The sequence below is a fragment of the Dendrobates tinctorius genome, unplaced genomic scaffold, assembly GCF_039654945.1.
Source record: "Dendrobates tinctorius isolate UK_male_01 unplaced genomic scaffold, ASM3965494v1 ptg000003l, whole genome shotgun sequence".
Classification (NCBI taxonomy): Eukaryota; Metazoa; Chordata; class Amphibia; order Anura; family Dendrobatidae; genus Dendrobates; species Dendrobates tinctorius.
This window is the reverse complement of record NW_027361671.1, coordinates 23,741,595-23,754,453: the sequence shown is the minus strand read 5'-3', so window position 1 is coordinate 23,754,453 and position 12,859 is coordinate 23,741,595. Positions and strand designations below refer to the sequence as shown.

Here is a 12,859-nt window from a genome sequence, read left to right as displayed (position 1 = left end):
TTTATCTGTCAGTTTTCCTGTCTTTCTCTGTCTGCTTTTCTGCCTGTCATTCTAGTTATATATCCTTTTATCGGTCAGTCTGCTTTTCTTTCTATCTATTGTCCCTTTAGATGTCTGCCAGTTTGTCTACCCACCATTTGTGTGTGTCTTTTATCTCAGTTTTTCTGTGTTTTATCTATCATTTTACCTTCCATATTCTTCTACATGATGGTTAGTAATCATTGTGGCTCTATATCCTTATATGTCAGTGAGCTGTAACCCTCCAGCACATGTATAGAGATATATCCGTGATATATAGAAATATATTCTTACACAATCATCTGTACGTCTCGGAGCTCTGATGTCACTTTATTCATATCCGATATTGTGCACCACAAGTAATCTGCCAGTGGCCATTACACATGTAACATGCAGGAAATTCACCACTGACCTTAGCTGACAATGTAATGAGGGATTCCTGATAGAACATCGTCCCGCGCACAGGAGATGAATTGTACATGAGCCATTAGAACTTTCTATCATGATTGATCTGTTGTAGTACAGTCTGTATATACCTGTGGATACTGTATCTGCTGCACCCTGCACATTGATACAGGAGCTGTGTGCCAACATATGGCTCCTTTACAAATAGCTGTCTTCACCTCATGAAACTTTCTTCTTTCCCTTTAATGACAAGTTAAAATGACACCTCTGGCTGCAAAAAGTGACACAATGATTAGGCTCCCGTATTTATAAGAGGCGCTAACTCCGATTACAGGTGCTCACGTTTAATTAACACTTTGCACCTTTTTGTGAATAAGATAAGAATATTGTAACCGTCTGCAGGGTGGCAGTCTGCAGTATGGCGGGTGCATGCCTGGTACAGCCACCTTCTGCTCATTACTCCTCACTACTGAAATCTGCAGGAACAATGCTAAATCCTAGAAAGGGAATGATAGCTGTACATTGTGTGATGGGACATGAATATTGGAGTATACGTAAATGTGAAATACCAGGTAACCCACAGCCAGGAACAGGAGGATCCCCTCAATGACAAACGTTCCAATAATATAAACCTTCGATACCTCCTCCATCATTTCTGATTCCCTTTGTCTGACAGATGCTGGATTTGTAATGGTGGCAGCCAGACAGGAGCTTATAAGGGGATGTTATCCAGCTTTCCAGGGTCCCTAGCTGCCTCCCAAATCTCTAATTTCTCCATCCGTTCATGTGCCTTTCATTATATTTTACCTATGTGTTTGTCATTGGATTTATGAATCAGGAAGCACAGAATGACCTACCCCTGCCAATGGCCTACCCCTGCCAATGGCCTCCCCCTGCCAATGGCCTCACCCTGCCAATGACCTACCCCTGCCAAATTGGGCAGTGCAATTATAAACATGTTTAGTGGGAGTGTAAAACGTGTGGTGACTATAAAATCCCAACAGGCAATGAAGCGTGCCCACATCCCATACGATGGCTGATATTGAGCAGCTGAGCTCATACATGTATAATATGTGTGCCCAGCAGACAGGTAATCTCACCCATGCATTTTCTTCTCTGTCCCCAGGCACGGAGCGCCATGAGCTGACTTCCTGGAAGAGCTTCTCCTCCATCTTCAAGTTCTTCACTGATGCTCTGGAAGCCAAGAAAACAAAAACCCCGACAGTACCAACAAGACGCTCCATCAGAATAAAGAGCGAAGAACTGTAAAACAAAAGAAAAGTGTAGTGGTGAGGGGTGATCGCTCAGATCCTCCCGTCCTCCCCCCCACTATTGGTCTCTCAGCCCCTCATTAGATTGTTTTCTTCCTAGAGCACAGGGTCATGATATATACATTTAAATAGCGTTTTGCATTATTTCTAGATGACTGCAACTGTCAAAGCAATATGGGTTCACCGGTTGTTCTTCCTGTGGTCTGCTGCTTGCATTCTACGCAGCCCATCAGAGCACAGATTAAGGCTGACAGCAGCGCTGCAAAGTACAGCATGGTGCACGTCTAATTGCCCTGACATAACCCTACACTGTGAGTGGATGCCATAGCTTGTCTGCTACTCCAAGGCCCTGGGCCTACTCACTCGTTACCTCTACTGCCTACTCTGCTTAACCCTTGCTGTGTTAGGTGGGGGCTCAATGTCTTCACACTGTGGAAGAAAAACATTTTATCCTACATGTGTCCCTCTCGCATCTGACAAATGTTACGGAGTTTGTTTTTTATAGTTCACATAATGGTTAACTCCTCCTGCGCTGGAGGAAAGCAATAGGTTGCGTCGTTCTGAGGTATACAAGTTTCCATGACAACACGTAAAACTCCTTTCAGTACGACAGGTTCTTACATGATAATGTCTGCAATCCTTGAACTTTTTCTTATTCAGTATTGTAAATTGGTAAAATGGCTACTAGGCTCCTAGATTATATAATGTATATATGCCTCATAAGTTGCTCCCTCAGGCACCCAGGCCATCTTATGTTGCTCCCTCAGGCACCAGGTCCTCATGGTAATCCTTAAGGCACCAGGCCCTCATATGGTGCTCTCTCAGGCATAATGCCCTCTTAAGGTGCACCCTCTGGCACTGGGGCATCTTATAGTGCTCCTTCAGGAACCAGGCCCTCGTGTGGTGGTTCCTCAGGCACCAGACCCTTTTGTGGTGGGACTTCAGGCACCAGGCCCTCTTGTGTTGGGACCTCAGGCACCAGGCACTGTGGTGGTGGTCTCTCAGGCACCAGGCCCTCTGTTGGTTGTCCCTCAGGCACTAGGCCCTCTGGTGATGGTCCCTCAGGCACTAGGCCTTCTTGTGGCAGTGCCTCAGGCACCAGGCCCTCTTGTGGTGGTCTCTTAGACAAGGCCCTCTTGTGATGGTCGCTCAGACACCAAGACTTCTTAATGAGCTCCTGGGTCACCATGGCCTGGGTAGGACTGCGAGGTGTGTAACCTGCCCCTGATCTTCTTAGTATACCCCGAGTGTACTTTACATACAGTGGATGAGTAGGAACCCTTTTCTCTCAAGAAGATACTGTGACCTACAGCTTGTATTCTGTCTCTGCACAGGGAAGTCATAGTAACGAACCTAGGTTACCTTTTTGACTTATTTTACACAGTTAAACATTTTTTACACAAATGAAATTCTATTTTAAGGTTCAATAAAGGTGGATAATTTTATAATTGTAGCTAGAATCGGTAGACAGGGCGGATAATAGTGAATCATGCTTAGCCTGCACCCACCCAGAAATGTCAGAGTATTTCATGTCAGTTCACCATGCTTACAAGAGTAGAAGTGAAATTGCTTGTATGTAACGTATCCAAGTGCACTTTTCTGTCAGGCGTGCACTAATGGTTAATATTGCCTATTAAAACTGTGAATTATTTACACAAATATCTATATTTTACAGCATGTTACACCAATAGAACATAGGTTTATCTTCCTGATCTCAATCACTGTGAACTGTACAAGCAAGAGAAAAAATCGAATGTTATACAAAAATTTTTATTTTTTTTTTTTTGCTATAATTGTTAGAAATCATTAGAATTGTTCTTAAGACGTCTATTTTTAACCCCTTTCTGTCATGTGACGTACTGTCCCATCCATGTGCCCTGGGACTTAATTCCCAGGGACGGGATATTACGTCACAGCGATCAGCGGCACCCACATGGTGAGCGCCGCTGATCGCGGCCGGGTATCAGCTGATTATCACAGCTGACACCCGGCACAATGTGTCAGGGGCGGTCATGGACCGCCCCCGACAAGTTAACCCCTTGCACACCGCGATCAAACACAATCGCGGTGTACCGGGGGTTAAAGGGAAGCATCGGCAGGGAGGGGGCTCCCTCCGTGCTTCCCTGAGCCCCCCACAACACCGCAATGTGCAGCGCTGCTTCGGGGGGGCTCCATCCCTGCAGGTCCCCGAATCCAAGATGGCGACGGGGACCTTCGGGGGCCTGCAGGGAGCTGACTTCCTCAGTGCCTGCAAAGCGCAGGCAAGGAGGAAGCCTTGTGCAGTGCCTGTGACGGATCGCTGATCTGTCACAGTGATCTGTCACAGGACAGTGATGTCCCACCTGGGACAATGTAATAGTTAAAAAAAAGTGTAAAAATAATTTTTTAAAAATCGCTAAATAAATTAAAAAAAAAAAAAATTCCCTAATAAATTCATTTTTTGGAAATAAAAAAACAAACAATAAAAGTACACATATTTGGTATTGCCGTGTCCGTAACGACCCACCCTATAAAACTGTCCCATTAGTTAACCCCTTTAGCGAACCCCTTTAAAAATAAAAAAAAACAAAGCAAAAAATGATTTATTACCATACCGCCGAACAAAAAGTGCAATAACGCGCAATCAAAAAGACGCATATAAATATGCATGGTACCGCTGAAAACATCATCTTGTCCCGCAAAAAACGAGCTACCATACAGTATCATCAGCAAAAAAATAAAAAAGTTATAGCTCGCAGAATAAAGCGATGCAAAAATAATTATTTTTTATATAAAATTGTTTTCATTGCATAAAAGCGCCAAAACACAAAAAAACGACCTAAATGAGGTATCGCTGTAACCGAACTGACCCGAAGAATAAAACCGCTTTATAAATTTTACTGCACGCGAAACGGTGTGAATGCACCCCCCAAAACAAATTCATGAAATGCTGGTTTTTGTTCATTCTGCGTCCCAAAAATCAGAAAAAAAAAAAAAGCGATCAAAAGATGTCACGTGCCCGAACATGATACCAATAAAAGCGTCAACTCGTCCCGCAAAAAATAAGACCTCACATGACTCAGTGGGTCAATATATGGAAAAATTATTGCTCTCAATATGTGGTGATGCAAAAACTATTTTTACAATAAAAAGCGTCTTTTAGCGTGTGACAGCTGCCAAATATAAAAACCACCATAAATAGTAAATCAAACCCCCCGTTATCACCCCCTTAGTTAGGGAAAAATAATGAAATTAAAAAAATATATTTATTTCCATTTTCCCATTAGGGTTAGGGCTGAGATTAGGGTTAGGGGTGTGTTGGGGTTGGAGTTAGAATTGGGGGGTTTCCACTGTTTGGGCACATCAGGTGCTCTCCAAATGCAACATGGCGTCTGATCTCAATTCCAGCCAATTCTGCGTTGAAAAAGTCAAATGGTGCTCCTTCCCTTCCAAGCTCTGCCATGCACCCAAACAGTGTTTTACCCCCACATATAGGGTATCAGCGTACTCAGGACAAATTGCAAAACAACTTTTGGGGTCCAATTTCTCCTGTTACCCTTAGGAAAATAAAAAATTGGGGGCAAAAATATCATTTTTGTGGAAAAAAAATGATTTTTTTATTTTCACGCCCGGGCGTTATAAACTTCTGTGAAGCACTTGGGGGTTCAAAGTGCTCACCACACATCTAGATAAGTTCCGTGGGGGGTCTAGTTTCCAAAATGGGGTCACTTGTGGGGCGTTTCAATAGTTTAGGTACATCAGGGGCTCTCCAAACGCACATGACACCCACAGACCATTCCATCAAAGTCTGCATTCCAAAACGTCACTACTTCCCTTCCGAGCCCTGATGTGTGCCCATACAGTAGTTTTCTCCACATATGAGGTATCAGTGTACTCAGGACAAATTGGACAGCAACTTTTGGGGTCCAATTTCTCCTGTTACCCTTGGGAAAATAAAAAAATTGGGGACTAAATGATAATGTTTGTGGAAAAAATACGATTTTTTTATTTTCATGCCCGGGCATTATAAACTTCTGTGAAGCCCTTGGGGGTTCAAAGTGCTCACCACACATCTAGATAAGTTCCTTAGGGGGTCTAGTTTCGAAAATGGTGTCACTTATGGGGGGTTTCCACTGTTTAGGTACTGTACATTCGGGGCTCTCCAAAGGCAACATGACACCCGCAGAGCATTCCATCAAAGTCTGCATTCCAAAACGTCACTACTTCCCTTCCGAGCCCCGACGTGTGCCCATAAGTAGTTTTCTACCTCATTTGGGGTATCAGCGTACTCAGGACAAATTGGACAACAACTTTTGGGGTCCAATTTCTCCTGGTACCCTTGGGAAAATTAAAAAAAATGGGGACTAAAAGATCATGTTTGTTGAAAAAATACAATTCTTTTATTTTCACGCCCAGTCGTTATAATCTGTGAAGCACTGGGGGGGTTCAAAGTGCTCACCACACATCTAGATAAGTTCCTTAGGGGGTCTAGTTTCCAAAATGGGGCCACTTGTGGGGGGTTTCCACTGTTTAGGTACATCAGGGGCTCTCCAAAAGCAACATGACACCCGCAGTCCATTCCTTCAAAGTCTGCATTCCAAAACGTCACTGCTTCCCTTCCGAGCCCCGACGTGTGCCCATACAGTAGTTTTCTCCCGCATATGGGGTATCCGCATACTCAGGACAAATTTAACAACTTTTGGGGTCCAATTTCTCCAGGTACTCTTGGGAAAATAAAAAAATTGGTGACTAAAAGATCATATTTGTGGAAAAAATACGATTTTTTTATTTTCACGCCCGGGCGTTATAAACTTCTGTGAAGCACTGGGGGGTTCAAAGAGCGCACCACACATCTAGATAAGTTCCTTTGTGGGTCTAGTTTCCAAAATGGTGTAATTTGTGGGGGGTTTTCACTGTTTTGGTACATCAGGGACTTTCCAAACGCGACATGGTGTCCGATCTCAATTCCAGCCAAAAACGTCAAATGGCGCTGCTTCCCTTCCGAGCTCTGCCATGCGCCCAAATAGTGGTTTACCCCCACATGTGGGGTGTCAGCGTACTTAGGACAAATTGCACAATAACTTTTAGGGTCCTGTTACCCTTGGGAAAAAAAAAATTGGGGGTGAAAAGATCATTTTTGTGGAAAAAATATGATTTTTTTAATTGTACCGCTGTACGTTATAAACTTCTGTGAAGCCCTTGTTGGTTCAAAGTTCTCACCACATATCTAGATAAGTTCCTTGGGGGGGGTCTAGTTTCCAAAATGGGGTCACTTGTGGGGGGTTTCCACTGTTTAGGTACATCAGGGGCTCTCCAAACGTGACATGGCGTCCGATCTGAATTCTAGCCAATTTTGCATTGAAAAAGTCAAACGGTGCTCCTTCCCTTCTGAGCTCTGCCATGCGCCGAAACAGTGGTTCCCCCCACATATCAGGTATCAACGTACTCAGGACAAGCTGCAGAATAACTTTTGCAGTCCAAATTCTCCTGTTACCCTTGGTAAAATAGAAAAAAATGAACCTGAAGTATTTTTTTTTGCGAAAAAAAGTTAATTAATTTTTTTTAAAATATTCAAAAAATTCCTGTGAAGCACCTGAAGGGTTAATAAACTTCTTCAATGTGGTTTTGAGCACCTTAAGGGGTGCAGTTTTTAGAATGGTGTCACTTTTGGGTATTTTCTATCATATAGACCCCTCAAAGTGGCTTCAAATGTGATGTGGTCCGTAAAAATAAATTGGTGTTGCAAAAATGAGAAATCGCTGGTCAACTTTTAACCCCTATAACTTCCTTAGAAAAAAAAATTTGGGTTCCAAAATTGTGCTGATGTAAAGTAAACATGTGGGAAATGTTACTTATTATGTTTTTTTGTGTGCCGTATCTCTGTGATTTAAGGGCATAAAAATTCAAAGTTGGAAAATTGCAAAATTTTCAAAATTTTCGCCAAATTTCCGTTTTTTTCACAAACGCAAGTTATATGAATGAAACTTTACCACTAGCATGAAGTACAATATGTCAGGAGAAAACAATGTCCGAATCACTGGGATCCATGGAAGCGTTCCAGAGTTATTACCTCATAAAGAGACAGTGGTCAGAATTGCAAAAATTGGCCCAGTCATGAACGTGCAAACCACCCTTGGGGGTTAAGGGGTTAAAGAATGATTTTAAGTCACCCAGAAACAAGTGTAATGAAGTCATTGTCAAGTTTCAAGCTGATTTTTGCTATATTTAGGTAGATGTATTAAAGACAAAATCTTTGTTTTGAAATTTTTCATTTTATGGATTATTTCTCTGAGATAAATTAATCTTTCCTATTGTTCTTTTTAGATATTTGCAACACAATGTATTGTAATTGGATAGTTCTGATCTCTTCATACACTCTTCTTTAACTGTACAAAAATGCACAGAAATTTTGTGATGTGAATCTTCCCAAAGCTGTTAACAAGAGACCCCAGAATTGGCACGCCCTGTGGTCACGTCATCATTAGGGCTCCCCTCCAACTAATAATGATTCCCTGAAGTGGAGAAATGCAGAATTAGTTTAAATGGTAGAGGTAGATGATGAAAATGTGCCATTACCCATCTTTTATTTGTGCTCTGATCCAAAATTGGCACCCTGGTGATTCCGGGACAATTCCTACCATGACAAAATGGATGGACCAGCAATTCAGACCTTGTGCTTCCCACTTCTTTATTAAATCAAATAAACAGGAGAAATGCTGCATATCCTCATCTTGTCAGACCAAGAACTACTGGAGGACATACCCAACAACAAACAAGTAGTCTTGATTCATCGAGGGTCACTAACTAACAAGGCCTCTTGTTGCCCTATCCGGACATTCAGTTCAGCTTGTTAGAGGATATAGATCTTTATGGTTACTTTGTTAATCCGCTATGGGCATCTTATAGGTACCCCACTGTTTTAAAGTACGGTATGTCAGACTTGGATAGATGCATTCTGATGGTAACCTCCTACTGTTTGTTTTTCTTGTTAGGTTGGAGACTTGGAACTTGTGTTCTACTGGTCGACATCCTATTTAGCCATAACCCCAAAATATTCTGCAGCAAAATCACAATGTGATCAGGGACTTATATATAGTGCACTCCGGTAGATTAATCACAAATAGCCTTGTTATCTCATATATTTTATGTAAGACTGAGCACAATTTTTGCATTTCGCAGTGTCATCTACAGACACTAGCTGTACAACATAATGAAAGCAAATATACAGGCCAAAAAGAATGGTCTTTAAGGCTGGGCAGTGTAAAGAAAAGGGTGTAAATGATGAGGATCTGTTCTCTGAGTGTCAAATTCCAGAGCTAAAGTAACACTCCAACTTTCTAAACTGCAGTACATACAGTCTTCATAGGCTTATGACATTTGCATACAGTATTATACGCACACACATATAGATATATATTTATATAAACTACTCACACAAAGTTAGGGATATTTGGCTTTCGGGTGAAATTAGAGGATGATCCTAAAATGAAGCTAGCTTTTTCAAGTGAACTTAATGTTAACATCTCTAAACTTCTGAATGCACATGTCCAGCTGCTCAATGTTTCACACAAAGAATGTTTGCTGGCACCAAAAACCTGTGTGTTTCTCTGTACAACTGCTACTTGGACAGAACACTCACACCTTAAGGTACCCAGTCCTCACCCAGCCAAGTCCATGCAAATTTAAGACAAGAAAAAATGGTGGCACTCACCGGTCCTTTGAAATCCAACATTTTTATTCAAGACATCACATTTAAAACTGGTCACAAGTCCGTTGTCCGCCCTATGTGCCACACTCTCACATGTGGCCTGTTTTAAATGTGATGTCTAGGCCCCCGTATCGTTCCTTATCAGAAGCTCCAGTTCGCCTTATGGATTTGCCTTAACTGTCACAAGAGTAAAAATAACATGTCAATTAATTATTGTCACATCTATAATGAGCTAAAGGAATATTAAAAGTGTAATATTCATATAGAAGAGGTGCGGAAACGTCTGCTTGCTTCAGTACCTCTTCTTTATATGTGGATATGGCACACACTTAGGCCCATTTCACTCATCCATATGATGCCTATGGGGCTGTCGAGTTCATGTAGGAAGACCCGCGACTAGGCCATTCCCATAGTCCATTATGTTGATCTGATCCATAACTGTAATATTTTATATATCCTATTATGCTACCCATGCTACATATTGTGTGAATATAGCATGTGGACTCTCCTCACTTTCTCTTGAATACTGGGAATAATTTATCTTTGCTTATGTGCCAATATGTTGCCGCAAATTGTGACACTTCATTGTCTGAAATGCCTAAGCTAAATTTCTTAATGTTTTACATCGTTTAAAGGGATCCTGTCACGTGAAGAAACTTTATTGACTTGAAGATATGTGGTTAATCTGCAGGTAATAGCGTTCTGATCCTGCCCTGCCCACTTGGAGCCCCTCTGCCGGGAGGAAATATTCTTTATTCCTCCCAGCATCGTTCGAAGTTTAGCCATAGTGGCAGCACCAGCGCGGCTTCACTCACTGTTCTGTGTCTAGAAAGCAGGGGCTGTAACCTGTGACTGAACCGCGCCAGCACCACCCCCGTGACTGAACCCACGCCAGCATCACCCCTGTGACTGAACCCACGCCAGCACTACCTTTTTGATTGAACGCCGAATCCTGCAGGGAGGAATTAAATTGATTTCCTTCCAGCAAAGGGGCTCTAAGTGTGGGTGTTGGGCAAGTTCAGTATTCTATTAACCTCCAGATTAACCCCATATCTGCTGGTTAATAGCATTTTTTCATGTGACCGGTTCCCTTTAATACACTATTTTGTTGTAACTCCGCAAAAACTTAAAAATAACTAGAGAATAAGGTGTGGTTAACCTTTTGGCATGAAGTATGATATTTATAATTACACTTCTACATAAAAGCCGCATATTGTAGACAGGTCATAGCTTAAAAATATGTAAAACAAATAGATTTATGGTGCAATTAAAGAACCATATTTGACACATTGATCTCACTCTTTTCTTGCCTTGGAAAATGTACCAATTACCATGTGTAAAATGTTATAATTTGCTCCAAAAATAAATTGCATTAACTGGTGACATTTGACAAATTGGTCTCAGGATCCTATTATTAGTGAGAAATGTGCTACAGCCAATAAAAAGTTACGTTGGCGTAGTTTGTGCCAGATTTAATATTAAAGTGTGACATTTCATAGATATGGAGTGACGGAAGTGAAGATAGTACACTAAAGAATTGCTAGAAACTAGGCCATTTTTGATAAATGGGGGCTATTGTGTCCATTTCGTCCGAAAATCTACCGTATGTCCTGGGACTCCGAATCACTGTATTCTCCATGCAAACTGAATACAAAGTTAAAATGGATACAGAAACCAAGAAACAAAAGTAGTTAGAAGACTTGAGCACCATAGTGCTAGAGGACCTGCCGGCTGTAAACATTAGGTTATGTAAGGTGAATAAGTAGTGAAGACTTAAATCTACAAGTAAGATTACCAAAATGTTCTAGTCCATTCATAGAAATGGCTCCTCCTCCACTATGAATGATGGAAGGTTGGGTGACATGCCCTCATCAAAACTGCGCCTAATGTTTCTGTGCTCAAAGAAGAACAGGCCAAAAGCAAATTTATGGCAAAGTCCAGGACCTAATAGATGATGAAACAGATTACTTGAGAAGGTGCCCAATAATTTACGCCAGTCTCCAGTCTTGTGTAATGTGTTAGTGTCAGGGACAAGACACAACGTTTAGGATGTATTAAGTAAATCATAATCGAATGCTTCTTGAAGGCGACTTTCTCCTTTATTCTATGGGGGTAACAATCAGTAGGTGCATCCACATATCATGCCAATGGTGCTGTAAAATGTGGATACTTCTTTCCAAAATTTTGGTGATCTGTTAAGAGACCAAAAACAGGATGTTGCTGTCTTATGTGATATTTGCCTGTTTTTCTGTATACTGTAATAAACGAACATTGCAAAATGCTTCCAATATCTGCAGAAATCTCTCTACTGTATTGTTCTGTTGTGCGTCCAGTTTTTAATATTTTTATATGTATATAAATATATATATATATATATGGTTTTAAACTATGGATTAGAAATAAAATATATTTCCCTATATAATGTTAATGTGGATTGTTAAACATGATTAGATTGTGGGTTCAGCAATGGTCAACGAATCATGAAAGATACATAAGAACCTAATCTGTTTCCTAACCTGTAGTGAACGCCCGAGTTGGTCCGCCAACTCTGATATAATCTTCACATTGTCACCTCCCAGACACCCGCGTGCATACATACCAGGCCATCTGATGTGTTTTGATGTGAGACATAACCTCTCGTCCACCTTGTTTATAGAATCCACCATTTCCAGGAAAGTCATTGATACAAACTTGTTTTAAAGTGCCAAAAAATTGCATTTCACTTCCTTTTTACAATTTGATGATAAATCTGTACAAATATTTGGATGTTATTTTGAGTACAATCCTTTTGTATGTCCCTTCTTCATGCTCTTGACTGACTTGTGGTATTTGCTTATGTTTCAATTTGTAAAGCACCAGAACTTCTTACTGTGTATATTTCTGTTTACACTTAATAAACCAAGCATTTGCTCTTGTAATATGATGTGTACCTTTGTTTTTCCTCCCCTCATTGGTTTCTTGCCACCATCCCTTATTTATGAGGGCATGTGGTAAGGTACAATCTTCATTAATAAAACAACATACAGGGATGGTGGTGCTGCATATAACAATATTTAAAACTGAGTTATGTTCTGGTCGAGATATCTCTCTCACATTTCTTATTATATCCTGGGTTTTCTACTTATCGTGATGTGCAGCAAAAAGAGATTACCTTGCGTCTTCCATCCATTCATGGCTGTTATGGTGATATCATGTCATACAGAGAGCACATATTCATGTGCACCATCTCACTGGGGTATGCTGCCTTCATATCTGCTTGCCCTTCCACAACCATCCTCTTCCTTTCATTTTTCTTAGATTTGTGGATTCTCCTTTATTACTTTGAGCTTGCTATCATTTTCTTCATCAAATCCCATTGCATGTCTTTAGTTCTTCATAGTTCCTCTCTATACATCTTAACAGCCTAGGTTTTATCCTCATTATACTTCTATTCCCTACTTTCTCCTCTTTGTATATTTTTATATGTGTTTCCTGTAAA

The 12,859-nt window shown here is 41.1% G+C and overlaps 1 protein-coding gene across 4 annotated transcripts in view; it reads left to right on the top strand.

Moving 5' to 3' along the window:
• Positions 1-12,299, top strand: part of ARB2A (ARB2 cotranscriptional regulator A) — a 663,887-nt gene extending 651,588 nt beyond the window's left edge. For all 4 annotated transcript variants that reach the window (XM_073587607.1, XM_073587648.1, XM_073587558.1 and 1 more), the window contains one exon: positions 1,550-12,299. In XM_073587607.1, coding sequence (XP_073443708.1) covers positions 1,550-1,692 — 143 coding nt within the window. In that variant the 3' untranslated portion in view covers positions 1,693-12,299. The remainder of the gene's footprint in view (positions 1-1,549) is intronic.
• Positions 12,300-12,859: the final 560 nt, after the last annotated feature.